Source organism: Myodes glareolus, chromosome 1 (genome assembly GCF_982192425.1).
Source record: "Myodes glareolus chromosome 1, mMyoGla1.1, whole genome shotgun sequence".
NCBI lineage: Eukaryota > Metazoa > Chordata > Mammalia > Rodentia > Cricetidae > Myodes > Myodes glareolus.
This window is the reverse complement of record NC_142026.1, coordinates 88,638,715-88,658,064: the sequence shown is the minus strand read 5'-3', so window position 1 is coordinate 88,658,064 and position 19,350 is coordinate 88,638,715. Positions and strand designations below refer to the sequence as shown.

Genomic DNA, 19,350 nt, shown 5'->3' with positions numbered 1-19,350 from the left:
CCATAAATATCAGATGGGAAGTATTTCAGAGACGTTTTAAAGCAAGCTTTCTTGCCTCAGAAACATGGCTGGTCCCTAGGGAAACATGTAGCAGTCATTCGGGAGGCTCAGCTGTTCAGGCCCATTGGAGTCCTTTGCTCCGCTTGACCACAAGCTGAGGGACCCCAATAAGGGGTGGAGCTTGGAGCGGGAAGGTTGATGCTCTCCCTGTGGAGTTCAAAGCCAGGAATGCAGCTCTAGGCATGCCAGAGGACAGCATCCCCAAACAGATCCCACACTTGCGAGACTGGATGCTGCAGCCTCTGGCAAGGGAGCCCCCGTGCATGCCTAGTTCAAACACACATGTGAGGGAATCAGAGGGATGGAGGCAGACGGTCAACTTAGGGTGATTTTGTTCACTTGGCCCCACGAGTCCTCAGACAATGTAAAATACACTGTTAGCCTGCTCCCTGGTGGAGGAGCAGTCCTGTTGGATGTTAGGAGACTGGGGGCGGAGTTAGAGGCTAGAGCACTTGTCCTGCATGGCCAAGGCCCTCAGTTCCATCTCCACCACTAAGGGAAGGGGACAGAAGAGAAGAAGAAGAAGAAGAAAAAAAAACGCATGTTCTCACCTTGACAGCACGGATAATAAAACTGAAACGGTGCAGAAAGATTTGCACAGTCGCTGGACAAGAATGGCTCAAATGGACAAGACCCCGGGCCACCGACGCCTAAGCACCCATCTGGACACTTGGTGTCAAGTTTTTGAAGCTGGAATAATCCATCTCTTACCTCTTTCCCCGTATTTTGATCTTGGCGAAGATGGGGCGATTGGGGGAGAAAGAGAGACTTTGAAAAGATCTGGAGAAAGCAGCCACCGATCACAACTATTTTGTTTTCTGAAACTTCCTGGAGCTGCAGAAGCAGCGACCCACGGAAAGGCGCTCAGTGGTTGACGGGAAGTTGCAGAAGTCTTCCCTTGCAATTGTGTCTCCCGTCCTTGGCATGCTGGGAGCCTGGGCAACCAGGGGCTTGGCGGCCCAACTCTGTCTCAAGCCACGCCATTCCCCTCAGCCAACCTGCCTGTGAAAGACCTGTGAGAGGCCTGTCAGAATCCTCTTTTTGCACAGAAGATGTGTCTCTGTCCTTCCTTACCCACCTAAGGTAGCTTCTGATTGGCTTAATAAAGAGCAGAACAGCCAACACCTAGGCAGGAGAAACTAGGCAACACTTCCGGGAAGAGATAGGAACTCTGGGAAAGAACTGGAGGTACGGGAGATTCTCCAGCCAGACTCGGAGGTACTGAGGAGAGGTAACAAGCCATGTAGCAGAATGTAGGTTAATATAAACAGGTTAATTTAAGTTTTAAGAGCTAGTTGGGAACAAGCCTAAGCTAAAGCCAAGCTTTCAGAAGTAATAAAAAGTCTCTATGTCGTCATTTCTGACCTGGCAGTCCAAAGAAAGACTGGTTATAGAGGCCACTGAGCAAAAGTGACCAACCCACAATAAGACGACTATTAATTCAGCAAAGATTGTGACATATATTTGCTCATTTATTCAGCAGGCATAACTATTGCCAGGTCTAGGGCTTAGGGTATTAAATGAGGGAAATAATATAAAAATTTAAAAAAGAAAATTTGAAGAGAAAGAAAGAAAGAAAGGCAGGCTGGGGAGAAGGTAGACAAAGCACCTGCCATGCAAACACCAGGGCCTGAGCTGATCCCCCCAGATTGACTCAGTGGGGAGCATCTGCACCCCAGCACTCCTGGAGTGAGGTGAGAGATGGAGAGAGAATTCCTAGAAGCCAGCAGAAGCAGCAGCTAAGAAACCTGTCTTGAAAAGTGGAAGCTGACTGACACTGGGGGTGGTTCTCTGCCTCCCAGCCTGCACTCACGCACACTCATGTACCACACACAGGGTTTATAAAGAAAGACTAAGGGAAAGAAAGAGGGTTGTCAGCTAAGTAATACAAAATGCTGAAGTGATTCACCGGGAGTGGAGATTGGTTTTCTTTTTCCTTAGAACTAGCACTACACCTAGAAAACAGCAAGCGTGCATCTTTTAGAATTTAGATTCTTCCAGACGGCTATAGTGTGGCATTTTGGGGTGATAGGGAAGGATTTTCTGTCACTCTCTTCTCAAAAGTCCCTTTAGAAACCTTCGTGTTACATGGCACAGTGAGGAATCACTTGACTGGTGTAAAAGCTGTAATATCAACACTCGATCTCTGAAATGTCATAGTTTTCAAATTAGTGTACATTGTCACGTGATCCTATAATATTATGTGGTAGGAGAGGGGCTTTGGCCTCATAGCAAATGAAAGACTAAGGGCAGTAATGACCAGCCTGGTTCTGTGATCGCCCCGCCTCTCTGCTCCTCCCTGAACTACCTCAGACACCATGGAAACTGTGGAGTAACTGTGCTTTTTATTTTTAACTTTTTTTCCTCCGAGACAGGGTTTCTCTGTGTAGCCCTGGCTGTACTTGACTCTGTAGACCAGACTGGCCTTGAACTCACAGATATCTGCCTGCCTTTGCCTCTGCCTCTGCCTCTGCGTGCTGGGATTAAAGGCAGCCGCTAACACCACCTGGCTTGAAGAGCCCAGAACCAGCATAGGAATGAAGTAGAAACATGCACAATTACTGTTTCTTCCTCTGATCTCCTCCCCATTCCCCTTAGCCATCCACACCACACTTCCTCAAACCAATGGGCTTCTCGTGTTAACAGAAATGGTCCTGAAAGTCCAGGGCAGAAAGGCTCACGGACCCTCTGCTCCTCTGAAGAAACCTGATGGCCCCCCAGCAGCAGCAGGCACCGCCCACAGCAGGGGCTCCCGCCCAGCACCCACGACCAAGTCTCTAGCCTTACGTAGACTTTTAAAAGTCTTATCAAAATTAAGGTCATATTCAATGTCATTAGGTAAAATGAAACTTTTCATTTATATAGTAACTTCTAGGGCTTAGAAAAATAGCAAGTATTTTTCCACTCGGTAAGATTTGCTTCAGTCTACCGTGGCTGTTCTAGAAACATTAAAGACAGGTTGGGAAACATCACGCTCTCTGTGACTGCACCACACTAAGCACCCAGATCGCATTCGATCCCAGCAGCCCACGGTAGCTGCAAGGTGGAAAAGATATTGGAAACTACTGTTGTGTGCCCTGTATTTGAGCATGCCGTGATGTCAACTGTTCTCGAAGAAACAGAGCGGGGCAGACTGAGCACATAGGATGAGATCGGGAGACAAGGTCCCAGAAGCCCCAGCTTGACCCTGCAAATTTACCTGAAGGTCCAGTTGGCTGTTCCTGGACGGAGCCCCCGTTCTTCCAGCTCGGTCTTCAGCTCGCTTAGCTTTCCAGCCAGGGTCTTCTCCAATAGCTGCACCCTTTCTGTGGAGGAGAGCTTATACACACTCTCCATGGCTCTGCTTGCTCCCCTGAATCTCTGAAAAGGAAGAGCATGAAGCTTATGCGCCACCCTCTCAGCAGGCCCGATCCAGTCGTGGGGCTTTAACCTGCTCCACAGAGTCAGTCGGGTCAGCTTTGTGGGAAGGGGCGACTGTTGACATTGCGCATGTGTGTACAGATGATGTGTGGGGCTGGGGATGTGTCCATATGTATGTGTCAAGGTCTTTGTAGAGGTGACTCTGTAGAACTGATTTTTCTTTCCATCCACTTTTTACACGGGGCCCAGGGATAGAACTCAGGTGCTCAGGTTAGGCAGCAAGCCCCGTTACCCCGACTTGCTTCACAGCCCCCAACGCCCCTTTTGCAATGGAAGGACTGGCCAGATAAGACGTGGCTTCTGATGTAATTACTGCCTAGTGGACAGTAGGGAAAAGTACGATAGAGACGCTGCTGGCCTTGAATCTTTGGTCAACTAGGCTAATCTTCAAGAACGTGCGCTCGGGCTCTGACTTCAGAGTTGGTTAATGAGACGCGTGCTCTCTGCCCCACTTCTGTGGTCTCTACAAAGGTGTGTGGGGAGTGCACACTAACCGCCTGGAGAGACAGCAAATGCTGACTTCTAACCCCGCCTCAGCCCAGATAAGGGCGCGTATGGCTTCTCTCCTCCAGCCTGGGGTATTTCTCCACAAGCATTTTTGAAGGTGTGTGCGTCTAGTTCTGGAAAATCTCCCAGGAATCTCAGTTTGGATATGACCCTTGTACATTTGGGCTTTGGAGAAAATCATACTCATTCAATAAAATGTGTTTTCTTAATTTTGTCTGCCTCTAATCGACATTCCAATTTTACCACAGAGAGTAAAATATCCCTGATGATTTCCCATCCCACCCTTATCTGCCAAATTCAACATAATTGTTTCTTAAGTCTTTAGTGTTAATAATTAAAAATGCAAGTTGATGATGTGATTCCCCGAGCCCTGGGACCCCCGCATTGCAGGGGTTCGGTGATGGTGTTTTGGCTGCCTATCCTGGTCCTGGACCCAGGAGTGACGTCATGTCACAGAAACTGAAAACATTTCAGCTTGCCCCCTTTTGACATGTGTAAGTTCCCGCTCCCTGCATTCTTTCCCCACTCCTCCTCACTCTCTTTCAGACAGAATCTTACTATGTAGCCCAGTTTGGCCTTGAACTCCCCACCCTCCTGCTTCAGCTTCCACAGGGCTGGGAATGCAGGAATATGGTACCATGCTGGGCTATATTTCTGGATTCCTTTCAGATATGTTTTCTCAAGCCTATCTGTTATCCTTGCAACAAATAATTAGGCTACGGGGAGGGTTGCACAGAGCCTTTCTTGGGGAGTCTGCATATTCTTTTTATAAACATTAAAAATGGAATGAGTGTCTATTTCAGACTAGATTGTGAACCTGCTGAGTCATGCGTTTGCCATGTTTGGCACTGTTGGAACCTAATAAAATGCACTGCTATTGTTCTCAGTAAAATCAAATGTTCTTCTGGAAAGCATTTGCCACTTGGCAGCGTCCTTTCCAGTTGGGCAAACAGGTCAACAGCTGCCCTGACAGCTGCATTCCAGCCACAGCCAAGAGAGCAACAGACGGTCCTGCTCCCAGAGGACAACCACTTCGCTGTCACTTCCTGCGAGAGCATTCGAGCCTGTGTTTACTTTCTTCATGGTCAAGTACAGTATCCAGAAAACTCACATAAAGAGGATTGCCGGACAACTGGCTGGGAAGTGGATGCCGCTCAGAGGAAGCCATGGCGGCTCAGCCCTTGTGCCTAGCTGTAAGCAGATGTGGGCAAACAGCTGTTTGTTTGTGGGGGGAGGGAGGGAATGGGTAACGCGTATGAAGCACCTACTGTGTGTCAGGCATTCAGTGGGACCTCACTGAGTTTCCTGAGAGTTGAGTCCTTTGAGTTTCTCCAGTAACACGACCGCTGTGCTGTGGTTTGGAACTGAAATATATACCCACATTCATGTGTAGAGAGTTGGTCCCTCTCCCACAAGGGACAGCAGGAACTTGAGGAGGAGGAGGAGGAGGAGGAGGAGGAGGAGGAAAAGGAGGAGGAGGAGGAGGAGGAGGAGGAGGAGGAGGAGGAGGAGGAAGAGGGTCTCCTTGGAGGAAGTAGGCCACTGCTCTGGGGGAGTGCTCAATCCTGCTCTGTTTCTGCTGCCTTGCAGCCTCCTCCACCATGATGCCTCCCCACAGGCCCACAGCACTGGGGCCACAGGCCATCAGGATTGTACACCTCTGGATCATAAAACAAGAAATACTTCCTCCTAGAAGTTGGTTCTCTCAACCTCTCCCAGTGGTGGATGCTGACAGACACGTTGCTCAGGATTTCTGTATTCACAGTCACTAGGGAAACTAGCCTGTATTTTGTCTTTAAAGTTTTATTAGATTCCAAGATCTGAATCAAGCTGTGATGCAGGAGAATTGTCTGTATTCTGTCAATCATGTTTTAAATAAATGCTGACTGGCAGAAAAACAATGTGACTTGTATTCTTTCCTCATTAAATTTTCAGGAAAAATCACTTTAAAACATTTTAACCTTAAGTTTTCTTTATAGAAAGGGTTTCAATTACAGATTGGGTTTGTTTTTGTGAAACTGACTTACATTTATTTTTACATTATACATACAGGTGCTCTGCCTCCGTGTATGTATGTATGTATGTGCACCATATGTGTGCAATGCCCAGGGAGACTAGAAAAGTGCACCAAATTCCTGAACTAGAGTTAGAGAGAGTTGTGAGCCATCATGTGGGTGCTGGGAATCAAACTCCGATCCTCTGGAAGGGCTCTCCACAGTCTTGACCACTGAGTCATCTCTCAACCCCGTCAGATTTAGCTCTTAAAAGCTGCACATGAACGCTGGTGAGTTGATTCAGCAGGTAAAAGCATTGTGTAAGTCTCCCCAGATGCCATGGCATATGGACAGAACCAACTCCTGAAAGTTGGCCTTGGGCCTCATGGGTTGTGACACACATACACCCCACATATACACATAACCACACACAAACACAGTAATAATACAAAATAAAAATATTAAAAAGATTATATATGTGATAACTCATATTGCCTATTTCATTTTGCGCCCATTTTAATTGTTGGGGACTGTGGACTCCCAGACCCTGAATTTCCTGTGACCCCCTGCCTGCCAGAGGAAACAACTTATTTTCCTATGTTTGCAGTTGCTCTGAGCACGAGACCCTCAGGAGTTCCTGATGGCAGGGGAGTGGTTTTGAGGGGGCTTGTAGCTGAAAGTTAGGGAGTGGAAGAAGACCCTATATAAGCTGCCCTGTAACACAATAAAGGAGCATTCTTGGCACCCGTGTGTGTGTGTGTGTGTGTGTGTGTGTGTATGTGTGTGTGTTTCAATTTCAGGCCCTTGCCTGACTTGCAAACTGTAACATGGCACATGGTATGAAGAGCAGGCCTTGTGCTACATTGATAAGCTTTTTTACAGACCATTTCATGCCTGAGACACATAATTAAACTAATTTTGAAGGTCATCCATATTTTGAACAGATTAGTAGAGCTACAATTCCCACTGTGTACAATTAATCCTGGGTAGAATGTTCAGTCAGTGGTCTTAGTATCTTCAGGGTCATACAGTCATTACCACGATCAACTTCAGAGCCTCTGACCTCCCCACCCCAAAGGCAAAGTGTCCCCATTCTCTAAGCCATTCCCTCTCAGCAGAAGGCATCCACCAATCCCCTCTGTGTCGTCAAGATTTGTTTGTCCATTATGGATATTTTGTATACAGGAAATCACACCCCCATGTGGTTTTTTTGGGGGGGTTGGCTTCTTCATCCATGTTATAGCATGTACTGACATAGGACTCCTCTTTTGTTTGTTTTTGAGACAAGGTCTTGCTCTAAAGTCTGTGCTGGACTTGACCTTCCCATCCCCTTGCCTCAATCTCCCGGTGCTGAGATCACAAGCATGGGTAATGTGCTCGGAACTTCGTCCCTTTCCAGTGTCTGAGTGTCGTCCCACTGGATGACTTCATAGCATCGCAGCAGCTCGCTGGCTGATGGGGTGCTGGGCTGTTTCCGCTCGCGGCCACTATGAACACTGGTCTGAAGGCTCAGGTATTTGTGCAAAAAGCGTTTCCTTCCCTGGAGTACATACGTGGGAGTGGAGCTGCTGGGTCAAATGCTAACCGTTTGAACTTTGTCATACACGCCTTCCTTCCGTACAGTGCGAGGGTCCAGTTTCTCTGCAGCTTTAACAAACTTGTTACATTTGGCTTAAGCTACGGCACTCGGTATGAAGGGATATGATTTTCATTTGCATTCCTAGTGGGCACTGATATTGGCCATCTTTTGATGAGTTTAATGTTGACCTCCTTCCTCCTCCCTCTCCTTCCCCCCTTTTTTCTTCTTATGAGTTGCAAGTGTTCCTTAAAAAAAAAAAATCCCAGGATGGCCTCAAAATCCCCATGTAGCTGAGGCTGGCCTTGAATTCCTAATCTTCCTGCCTTCACCTCCCAAGTTTGGGGATTATAGATCTGAGCCACCACACCCGGCCCGGATGTGTTCTTTGTACCTTCTATATATGTATCATTTATCAGATATACCTCACAAATATTTCCTTCATCCTATGGGCCATTTTTCATTCTCTTGACATTTTAAAGCCTTAACACTGTAGTGAATATAGAAAGCATACGGCTGTATGCTTTTACATTGGTCGTCATGGCTTCTCTGTCTGTTCTCTTGTCTCAATCTGTCTTGGGAATGTATCAATTTTATTGATGTTATTAAATAATTAATATTTATATTGATTCTTAAGGTTACTTATGTCTGGTTGGTTTCAGCTCATCACTCATTATTGCTTTTAGATCTCAGGTTTAATTTGCTTTTGTTTTTCTAGCTCTTGAGAGTCATATAATCTGTTTTACAGTATCTATCTTTCCTCCACAGCTCTGGGGTCCATCCCAGAGTAGGCGAGTGCTTCACCAATAGCTACATTGCCAGCCCTTAATGATAACACATTGAACATTGTATGTTTTTCTCTAAGCCCTGCTTGGGTTGAATCCTGTAAGCTTTGAATAAAGGGACTGCTATGCATGCATGAGGACCTGAATTCAGATCCCCATGGCCCATACAAATGCTGAGAGGGCACGGCAGTCTGCCTATAATTCCAGCCCAGAGCAAGCTAGCTAGCCAAACTAACTGTATCAGCAAGTTCCGGCTGTGACTGAGAGAAGCTCTTTCAATGAGTAAGTTGGAGAACAGAGGAGTATTCCTGATGTTAGCCTGGGGTCAGCACACACAGCAGACCATACCACATCCATGCATAAGCCCCCTACATGTGAATGTGCAAACACACACACACACACACACACACACACACACACACACACACACTATTTAGTTCTGCCCTTTAGTGTCCCTTAGATATTTTAGTTTGGTTCATTAGCCTCTTGAGTCATGCAGCTTCAAAACCCTGGCCAGCGTCTTGAGGGGAAAACTGGGCAAACATTTCCCAGTATTTTGTCCTCCCTGGAGCATCATGTCCCCTGCGGCCCTCTGCCCCACTGCTCTCTTCTCAACATGACCTCCTGAGACTCTCGATCGACAGCTTGGCTTTTCTCTCCGCTCATCTTTGAACTTCTGTCTTTCCAAGATTTTGAACTTATGATTTTCAGGCTCTGTTGGTTCCGAATCTGGCAAGCAATCGAGGAAGGGACCTGTCTTGCCCTCCCTAGGTTTTCCTAACAGAATTACAACACTACGGATTTTACCCTCCTATTCCGGTCAGCCTCCAGACCCCTTCATACACCTCCTCTTTCAGCAAAAAGTCAACGTATATTTCAAAAATTCTTTTCAAGACTGTAGAACAGGCTGGCCTCAAACTTGTGGTAATCCTCCTGCCTCAGACTCCCAAGTGCTGGGATTGTAGTTGTGAGCCATTATGCCTAGTTTTCAGACTTTAGATCCAAATCTTGAAGCATGGTCTTTAAGACTCTTCTTTGACCCCCTCTCTGTCATGTTTGGGTTCCTGACCCAAAGCACCACCGAGACCAAACTGAAAATGGCGAAGGAAGCAAACGACTTGGGCCTGTGGATTCACTTTGTTTCTGGAACCCCAGACCTTCCAGTCTTCGTTGCTTCTGTGTCAGAAGTCCACCCCGAGGGAAAATGTTTGCCATTGCTGGCTCTGTGTGTACTGCACTCGGGGATGTTCCCCTCCATCTAGGTCATTACAAAGAGCAGACCAATGTCCAGACTCACCTTAGAACATGCTGGAATTTGAAAAATACTGGTGAACAATCCCTTCTCTGAAAGAGGGGGTGAATGGAGTCCAGTCTTCTCCATATTGTAGGAGTCTGCAAGTTGTAGGATTCTGCCTGTGCTTTCTTTCTGCAGCGCTGTGCTCAGAGAGAGATCCCTTTCTGTCAACTTTATTCTTTAATTCTGTCACTGTCAGAACGTCTCTCTACTAGAAATTCCATAAAAGATGAGTTTTCATTCAAAAGAGTTTGCTGCCCAATCTTTTTTTGTCCCCTGTAATATTATGTATTTCCCCTCAAATAATGGCAGATCATCCCAGCGTTTGTTCATAGAAAGGTTTTATAACTACCAAGGAGCAAGGAAGCATACGTGAAAGCTGACACGTTGCCCTGCGGCAGGGAGCAGCGAGCACCCTGCAGTCAGACAGAAAGCCAACAAAAGCAGACCGCTGTCATTCTTTTCATCAGAAACAATGGAACCCAAGAAAACAAAACTGAGAATGAGTGGCAGTTGAGTGCTCAACCCGAAACAGGACGTTCATACCTTCTACGGCTCAAGGGACATGCCCATGAGGGGGTGGAAAGCAAGAATCTGAAGAGAGGAAAGGGGTCGGGAAATGTCATCTTTTGACAACACACAGCCACAGTAATCAGCCTCTCAACAACTGTAGATGACTGGCTGTGCACACACACACACACACACACACACACACAAACATGGTCCCTTCAACAGCCAGACACATATGGAGGGGGAGCCTAGAGTGCCCTAGCCCACACTGATAGAGTCGGAGGCGCGGGGCGGGGGTACCCCACCAGACTCCAGTGGATAATTCCAAGACAAAGGTCACACAATGACCCTAGTTAAACAGAATGGGTCTCAGAACAACCCCAAAGCCATGGATCTGGGAAGGGATCTAGAGACTGGTGGGGAACACGGGCTGCTGGGGAAAAGATGGGAGTGAGGTGAGGGGAATGATCAGGGTGTTTATAAACATATATGAAATTCCCAAAGAACTGATTTAATTTTTAAAAACAAAGTTTATAATAATAAAAATGTAAAGTATTTAGAAATAAAAAAAATAAATTTAAAAAATAGAACCTTCATCTTTGTCAGCACGAAACCCCTCTATTGCCAGCGCTGGCGATGGTGGCAGCAGCATCTGTGGTGACCTCGGCCACGGCGATGCCAAGCATGTACGATCCTCGTTTCCGCCATGAACAACTGCAGACTTGGCGACGCTGGTAAACCTTTTGTATTTTTATGAGGCCGTCCTTTGAAAAATTGGAGTTACTTACAAATTATCCTTCAAATTAAACTTCTCGGGTTTTGTTTGTTTGCTTTTCAAGACAGAATTTTTCCGTGTAGGCCTGGTTGTCCTGGAACTCTCTCTCTGTAGACCAGGCTGGCCTCAGATTCAGAAATCTGCCTGTCCCTCACGTAGCCTGGGCTTATTTTGAACTTGCTATATACCTGAGGATGACTTTAAGCTCCTGATCCCCCTGCCTCTACCTCCGAAGTAAGACACCTTTTATAAAGCACTTCCCACAGCCAGACATTACTTAGAAGCTAGTCTGAAGAGACTCTAGTCCTGAGTCAGCCAAAGGCAGCGATGGATGCACACTGCTGCTAGAGACGACCATGGACGGGCTGGATAAGTCATCGAGAACGGACATCTGTTCACAGCTCTGCAGGCAGAGGAGCCCAGATCCAGGCGTCGGCACCTGACATGGAGCTCTTGCTGTTATCCATGGCAAAAGGGAGAGGGCAAGACAGGGGAGGGATGGAAGGAGAGAAGTGGGAGGAAGAGAAGGAGGGGTAGAGAGGGGGAGGAGGGAGAAAGGGAGGGGGACACTTCTTATTCTTTTCTCGAGCTCTCACTCCTGAGAGGACGAGCTGTCCTAGAGAGATGGCATTAGTCTAGCCATGAGGGCAGAGTCCTCACGGCCTACTCCTGGACTTTGTGGCACGGGGGACTACATTGCCAGCAAATGATCCAAATCATGTGGCCACTGTATCTCTACTCGGCATTAGTGCCTTCACTGGGCGTGCTTACTCATCATGGCCCCGTGGCTGTTTGGGGAGAGCCAGTTAGAGTCGGCCCCTTTCCTATCCTGTCCATGCCACAGATCTGCTTAATGGAGGCGGGACAAAACAAACCCATTCTCAAACAGCCCAGTCCAGGTAACCGGCAAAGGAGGGTGGAAAGGTTCTTAAATGTAACCACAACCTTATGGCTTTACTTCACACAACCCCAAAGCTACCTTTAAACTTGGCGGCACCCCTCCGTGGTCTCTACCTCAGCTCCTCCCTCCAGGATCCTGCCTGGACTTCCCTGGATGATGGAATAAACCATATGGTGAAATAAATCCTTTCCTGCCTAAGTTGTTTTTGGTCTTGTTGTTTGATCACAGCAATAAGAACCCAAGACAGAATCAAGAACATAGCTCTAGATGGTTCGTCTATGCAGTAGGAAATCTGGAGGGGCTGTGGCAGCAGGATGGCCATCACACTCCAGCCTTAGGACGCAACCCAGCTGTGGAGAGCAGCAGCACAGGGCTTCATTGCCATGTTCTAAACTAAGCTCTTCCAGCTCCTGGAAGGTGACTTTTAAGTCTTGGAAGTTTCTGCCTGATAGGAGTGTTTCTGTTTACTCGGGGCCTTTGGCTGTGGCCAACAGCCTAAGATAACAATATGACTTATCATGGGGACTCGGGCAGTATCAGCTTGACTGCTGGTGGAGCGGGATGCTGAAGGTCAGTCATACAGGCTGCCAGCCAGGCCCGTGTGACTGATGGACCAGGGCTTAGAGGAGCTTCCTGTTGGCCAAACTCAGAGAACAGTATCACAAAGTCTGCTGGGCGAATGGAAGGCCATTTGTGTGACTTCACTGAAGGAAAAATAGACAAATAAAACAGAAAACAACCTAGAAGCTCGAGTCTGCTGTCCAGTCTCTGACTTATGTGGCTCTGAGAGGGCGGGAGATGGAGACAGGTTTTCTTAGGTAGCCCTGGCTGGCCTAGAACTCCTCCTGCCTCAGCCTCCAGAGTGCTGGGTGTACACATACACACACACACACACACACACACACACACACACACACACACCACCACCACCACCACCACCATCCTAGGTCCTCATGTGCCTTATCAGTTTCTGATTTTGCTGGGTATCTTTCTCTCTAATACACTATAACTAGGAGCAGGGGAACTTCCTGGGTTCCAGAAGTCCTGCGGGTTTAACCACTGAACCCCTGAAGGCCATTTTAGGGATCACCAGCAATGAAATAAAATACTAATATAAAATAGCCTGAAAAAGTCACACAGCTAGTTCATTCACCAAGTGAATGAAACCTCCAGTCTCCCCTATAAATCTCTTGAAACACTGCATCCCCAACCTGGGCAACACTGATGTCTGAAGTTACACAATGACTCTTTCAGATATGGTTATTATTTAAATTGTTTCTGTGGAGAAAATAATAAATTTGGTGGCTTTGGTAATGCTATAGGACTTTTTCCCCCTACTTTTCTTAATTTGATTTTTTTTTTTTTTTTGGTTTTTCGAGACAGGGATTCTCTGTGCTAGACTCTCTGGGATTGGCTGAGGCAGGGATTCTCTGTGCTAGACTCTCTGGGATTGGCTGTGCTAGAACTCTCTTTGTAGACCAGGCCGGTGTAGTAAGGAGGCCACTAGTTAGTTCTTGGCCACTAGCCCCGAAATAATCACACAGAAACTGTATTATTTAAATCATTGCTTTCATTGCTTGGCCATTAGCTCTAGCTTCTTATTGGCTAACTCTTACATCTTAATTTACCCCCTCTCCATTAATCTGGCATTACCACAAGGTCATGGCCCACCAGCAAAGTTTCAGCATGTCTGTCGCCAGCAGCACCTGCTTTCTCCCAGCATTCGGTTTAGTTTTCCCCACCTAGCTTTGTTCTGTTATAGCTCTGCTATAGGCCCAAAGCAGTTCTTTTATTGACTAACTAGTTCCTTTATTCACAGCATACAGAGGGGAATCCCACATCAGGCTGGTCTCGAACTCACAGAGATCCACCTGCCTCTGCCTCCCAAGTGCTGGGATTAAAAGCGTGCGCCATCACCACCCAGCTTGATAAATCTTCCTTGGACTCTTTTTTTTTCATTTATTTATTTATTTATTTATTTATTTATTTTTAAATGGTTGCTGGGAATTGAACTCAGGACCTTTGGAAGAGCAGGCAATGCTCTTAACCACTGAGACATCTCTCCAGCCCCCTTCCTTGGACTCTTTTACAAATCTCTGCACATAAACTTTTCTTAAACGATTTAGCTTCTGAGAAGTTGGCCTTTTAACTTTGGCATCTGGTAGTCTGAATCAACAGTGTTTCCGTAGGTCTGGGCACCCAGCTTTTGGACACTGGGACAGCACGCTGTCATCCACAAAGCTTGTGACCGGGGATCGTGCGATCAAGTTACAACAGTCTATCCACACATTAGTCATGGTCCTTTCTACTTGGGAGCTTGTCATGGTTTAAAACTGCAACAGTCCCTAAAACACTTGTGTTGACGGCTTGGTCTCTGTTGTGGTTTGATTACAAGACATCCTCATAGGCTCCCATGTCCCTGGCTGGCAGTGCGCTTTGGAAATGTCTTGGAACCTTTAGAAGGTTTGGTCTAACTGGAGGAAGAACACCGCTAGGGTGGGTTTTGAGGTCATACACTGAACCAGGCCCTACTTTTTGTACTTCCAGCAGGTAGGTTAGAGGATCAGCCAGCCAGCCTTCTGTTCCTGGTGCCGGGCCTTCCTCACCAGCATGGACACTGTTTCCCTGGAACTGTGAGCCAAGATACCTTTTCTCCCCATATGTTTTTCCTCAGGGGACTTTATCACAGGACAAAAATCAAAAGAGTCCCCAGTCCAGGGTGCTGTAGACACAGGTACTTTGGGAGAAAGGATCACAAGGGCTGACTTTCTGTGGAGAAATCCATTGTGGGTTTTGGAGCTGGCAGAAGGCTTTGTTAAACAAACAAACAAACAAACAAACAAACAAACAAAATGAACTCTCTCTACTTCCCAGGGGACACAGCCGAGTGGCTTGCTCTGCCGTCCCTAACCCCACCCCATAACTTTCTGCCTCACTGGAGCCACTATGATGGGGCCAGTGAGCATAGGCTGAAACTTTGAAACTATGAGCTGATATTTGAAACGACTTTCTCAGTGTTGGGAAACAACAAAGCCCTGACTGGAAAAACAAAAAACAAAACAAAACAAAAACCCTGTTAAATTGTCTAATGTGTAGATCATTTAAACCATATGACAAAAGTCTGTCCTACTGTCTTAAATGCTCTTAAGTTCATCTAACGGAAGCTCTGAGTATAAGAACGGAATGCAGTTGGAAGGGCAGGGCTCTGGGACCCAGGCAGCCACAGATGTCCCTCTCCAGGAAGAACTGCCTACCCTGGACTGGGTTTCTCCGCTTCTCATCAGTAGCTTGGCTAATTTCGGGGAAAACTGAAGACAGTAATGCTTTTCACATGCTCTGGCATCTCAGGGTGTAAAATATTCATAGTCTTCTGCATACAGCACAGCTCTGAAAATATTTAAGACTGTCAAGATACTTTTGCTAGAAACAATAAGTCATAAAACCATAAATGTTCTATAGGAGTCTCAGGAGAATGTTTAACTTTCAGCGAGTTTCCTGTGTACAAAATGGCTTATGTTTTAAGTAACACAAGGCTAAAAGTGAAATGCTCTGAAGCCAGCCAGGACTGTTTTGGACAATTGCCCTGTAAACATCGGTCCTGTATTTCAGGCAAGGAATGATTCACATTCTGTACTAGCTCAGTAATAGGTTTTTCCAAGAAGTGCCCTACAATTCACTGTACATTTAACTTTAAGGAAACCAGTAAGACAGAAACAAGCAGAACACTTGCGAGTTTTCTCAAGCCTGAGTTCAGTAATCCGAGCAAGCAGTCGGCTCAAGAGTGCCTTATCTTACTATCATTGCAGGGTCCAGCCTGCTTTACAGCCCCCTTCTCATAAAGACTACGATCTCTTACAAACATTTTAAACGTGTATGTGGGCGTGTGTGTGTGTGTGTGTGTGTGTGTGTGTGAGAGAGAGAGAGAGAGAGACAGAGACAGAGAGACAGAGACAGAGACAGAGAGAAGTGCAGGGAGGTGTATGTGCACCACAGTGTGAGCAGAGGTCAGAGGACAACGTGTTGGGCGTGGCTCTCTCAGGCCACCACACACACTCCGCGGCGCTTGAACTCAGGTCGTTAGGCTCAGTGGCAAGCACTGTTACAGGCTGAGCCATGTCACCAGCTCAGAGCCTATCTTTAACGGTTTAGGCAACCTTAGCATGACTAATTGCTTCTCAATGGGTAGAACCACAGTGAGTATCATTCTTTGGCACACTTCTCCATAGCAGTTCTGCAGACCAGTGTTGATGTGACTGCAGAGAAATCTGGAGAACAGGACAGCCATCAAAATAAAATGCAGCATTAAAAGCCACAGAAACACAAGTGCCCTCTCAGGAGTTACTGAACAAAGCTATTTTTGAAGTAAGTTTCTTATCTTTTCTACTAACCCATTATAAAATTTGGAACAGGCAGACAGCTCAGCAAAATGTCACGCTTGTCAGGATTGCTACATTGTTGCTATTGCAGGCAGTACGTTTATGAGGCCACTATTGTTACCAAGACAAACGAGGTTTGCCAAAGACACATCTTTGCCCCATTTCAGGCTGCAGACACGCATGTGCACCACAGGTCTCACTTCCTAAGGATTATAAAACACCACAGCACCCGCAAAACGCATTTCCTTCCTAACCTCAGCCCCTCTCAGATCCACAGCGGGGTGGAGTAATGAGGTCACTTGGCAAATGATTTGTGTTAATTTATTTATTTGCCGACACTGGAAAACCAGTCTTTCTCTGATGTAGGTCAGCCAATGCTTGGGAAACACCAAACAGATTCACGTTAGCACATGTGGGCTAGCCGGTAGACTACCACAGCCATGGAGGGAAACTGGAAGCGTTTCTACTCGGAACTGACCCGCCCACATTCTCTACAACGGCTTTCAAACTCATTCTCTCTGAATGTTTATGAAGATATCCAGATATTCTGGGCTACATTTATGTAGCTCAGGGATACAGCCTGGTTAGCATGCTCAAGGCCCAAGATTTGGTCTGCAGCACTGTGAGAAAATTAAAAATAAAACCATACCGCTATTTACAATGTTTTGAGAACCTTGTCCGCCTTCACCACGTCTGAAGCACTGTGGCACCGCTGATGTATGGAGCATGTGATGGGCCAGCTGTGACTCACTACATTGCTAACCCACCGGCAAGATATGACCCTGTAATTTTAAAAACAGGCCTAAACCAATCAGTGAAGTCAAAAGATGAGGTTTATATTCACAAGAGAAGTTGTCAACTACTGGCATAGTGTGCAAGCCAGTATGCGGCCTTTGGAACACACGTTTTCTACGTATATATTATGTCTCAGTTTTTATCTAAGTCATGAATGTTTACCTCTCTCCCCAACACACTCTCTTTAGTGTTTCGTACCTCAATAGCTGGTCCTGCCGTTGAATAGGATACTACTAAAGGACTGGTTGTGGCCATGTGTTTGAAACCCTAATCAAGCTGGGACCATCAGTTAACAAACCCAGACCATCAATCAACAAACCCAGGAAGAGGTAAACAAAAGCTGCTACCAGGAAGAGAGCCAGTGAAAACGATATCAAGCAAGATGGAGAATGAAGAAACCACAAGCAGGTCAAGCCCAGAGCATCTATCCCCAGGAAAAAGAACAAAGGCGGAGCGGGCACGTACCTGTTGGAGTATCTAGAGTGGTAGAGTGGTCATTTACCTACGCCATCTACTGTTCCCTTCTCTTTATTATTCACATTGTTCCTCATCTCACCCGTCACAACTGCTGTTCTAGAATCTCCCATTGCCTCGAATCCCTTGACATAAATGTGTTTATTAGAGAATAATACTCATCAAAAGAACAAGTCAACAGAGCAAGATCCAATGAACGAACCCTTGGCTCTCAATTCTCATCTCCGGAGTGGCATCGCTGCATTAAAGGAAGCATCCTTCTGGGGAACACTGGCTGTGAAAGCCATTCCAGCCCTCCCCCAAACAAACAATGCAGGGCTCTTCTTTCCCAGTAGGTGTGAAATAGGTCTCAAGTTCTTGAGAGCACTTGAGCAGAATAGCTGACCTGGTGCCTGAAGCCACAGTGCCCAGCCCAGCACTCAGATAAGACCGCTAATAATGCTGGCACACGGTCAAGATCTTAACTGGCTCTGTGATTCTTGAATCACACAACGCTGCATGAAATAGGTGCTCCAATGAGCTGCGGAGTGGTCGGTTCTATAGTCAGAAAAGGGCTGCAAAAAGCACAAAGAACGAAAAGTGGATTTGTTATTTCAAAGCGAATTCCCTTGAAGTGGGTGGGAGTGCATCTCTATAGCACAGTGCTCGCCTGGTATGTGTGTGGCCCACAGTTCAGTTCCCAGAATCATAAAAACAAACAAAAACCTGGGGGCTGGAGAGATGGCTCAGTGGTTAAGGGCACTGGCTGCTTTTCCAGTGAAGGACACCGATTTAGCTCTCAGCACCCACATGTCAGTTCATGACTGTTTAACTTCAGTTCCGGAGGATCCAATGTCCTCCTCTGGGCCCTGCAGACTCTGTACTTAACACAGTGCACAGACATACATGCAGTCAAGACACCCATACCCACCCCCCAACTTTCTATGTAAGATGGAGACAAAATACCTTACGTTATTTCAAGTAATTTGCTTCTGTAAAGATTAAAGCAGAGGAAACCTCATTATTAGGCCTTTTAAAATTGGTCTACTGGGGGGAATTATTTCTTATTATTACCTTTTATTTCTGAAGGGCCAAATAACTTAGTCTTGATTTGTTGCCTTTGGTTGGAGTAACTTTTAGCCTGGTCTGCTGGGACCCCAGGCAGGAGCTCACCCCAGGGCAGTAGCCTCCTACAATTTTTATGTAACAAATTATCAAACAAGTATTTAGTGAGACCACGCAGTGTGCTGGATGCTACAGGATGAGCAGAAAGAACCTTGCCCTCAGAGTTCTCAGCCTATGGGATAGACAAAAACAATCTACTCAATGAGTTCAAGGCCAGCCTGGGCTCCATGAGATCTTGTCTCAAAAAACACATACGAACACAACAAAACATGAAAGTATGCTGGGTACAAAGGTAGGGGAGATACTCAGAAGAGCAGCTTAGACCAGATTCGGGAGGCGGTGGGATGAGGTGAGAATAAGGAAGGCTTTAGAGGGTAAACTGAGACCTGAAGAATGAGGAAAAATTAGACAAGCAAGTCCAAAGCCTAGGCAGACTATGGTCAAGAAACCTGATTCACCTGACTCCGGTGTGCACGCCTACAGCCCCAGCTCCACAGACATGGAAGCAAGGGCACTCCAAGTTTGGGGCCAGTCTAGAGAAACAATAAAAATTCTGGCCTAAAGTTTCTTTCCAGAGAGTTAGATTTCATTTTTTATTGGGTGTGGGCTTCTTATTCATACAACTCACTGAATTCCCGCTTGGTACAAGAAACACTAAGTGTAGTGGACCAAATGATCAGTCAGCACTATGCACAAAGAAGTTTGTAAACACCTAGGAATTATTCACTCCACACCAAGAACACCAGCCTATAGATTAGCCAGCCCACGAATCAGCCAGC

At 46.5% G+C, this 19,350-nt stretch overlaps 1 protein-coding gene and 1 long non-coding RNA gene across 4 annotated transcripts in view; one reads left to right on the top strand and one right to left on the bottom strand.

Moving 5' to 3' along the window:
* LOC125394476 (uncharacterized) overlaps positions 1-19,350 on the bottom strand; it is a 184,542-nt gene that overhangs the window by 162,097 nt on the left and 3,095 nt on the right. For all 3 annotated transcript variants that reach the window (XM_087910709.1, XM_087910711.1, XM_087910712.1), the window contains exon 2: positions 3,260-3,420. In XM_087910709.1, coding sequence (XP_087766835.1) covers positions 3,260-3,396 — 137 coding nt within the window. In that variant the 5' untranslated portion in view covers positions 3,397-3,420. The remainder of the gene's footprint in view (positions 1-3,259; positions 3,421-19,350) is intronic.
* Positions 4,756-5,888, top strand: LOC146895892 (uncharacterized). The gene is made up of 2 exons (XR_014997753.2): positions 4,756-5,180; positions 5,578-5,888. It is a non-coding gene; the product is annotated as an uncharacterized LOC146895892 (long non-coding RNA).